Source organism: Sinocyclocheilus anshuiensis, unplaced genomic scaffold (assembly GCF_001515605.1).
Source record: "Sinocyclocheilus anshuiensis isolate Anshui unplaced genomic scaffold, SAMN03320099.WGS_v1.1 scaffold2010, whole genome shotgun sequence".
In the NCBI taxonomy this organism is placed as follows: Eukaryota; Metazoa; Chordata; class Actinopteri; order Cypriniformes; family Cyprinidae; genus Sinocyclocheilus; species Sinocyclocheilus anshuiensis.
Window position 1 is genome coordinate 92017 of NW_015544331.1, and position 407 is coordinate 92423.

The 407-nt window shown below is 48.9% G+C and overlaps 1 protein-coding gene across 1 annotated transcript in view; it reads right to left on the reverse strand.

The window, feature by feature from the left end:
- LOC107698132 (solute carrier family 12 member 6) overlaps positions 1–407 on the reverse strand; it is a 34897-nt gene that overhangs the window by 9375 nt on the left and 25115 nt on the right. The window contains 1 exon segment of the mRNA XM_074187048.1: positions 143–289. Coding sequence (XP_074043149.1) covers positions 143–289 — 147 coding nt within the window.

A 407-nucleotide genomic window follows, 5' to 3' on the forward strand; every position in this document is an offset into this window, starting at 1 on the left:
GCTCTCCCGATCTCACACGATAAATACACACACACACACACACACGATTAATACACACACACACACACACATGATTAATACACACACACGATTAATACATACACACACGATTAATACACACACATGATTGATACACACACACAGGGCTCCAGTTCCCATGGCGACGTACCCGTGGTACTCGATGTACTTGTAGATCATGCCGGCGATCACCATGGCGACGATGGCATAGTACCACGAGGAAATGAACATGAGAGCCAAACAGATCGTCATGCCGAGAAACGACAGCGTCCTGACGACCACAGGAAATGACATCATTAGACAGAGGAACACCCGCGGAGTGTGTGTGTGTGTGTGAGTCTGTGTGTGGGAGTCTGTGTGTGCGTGTGTGTGTGTGTGTGTGTGCGTGT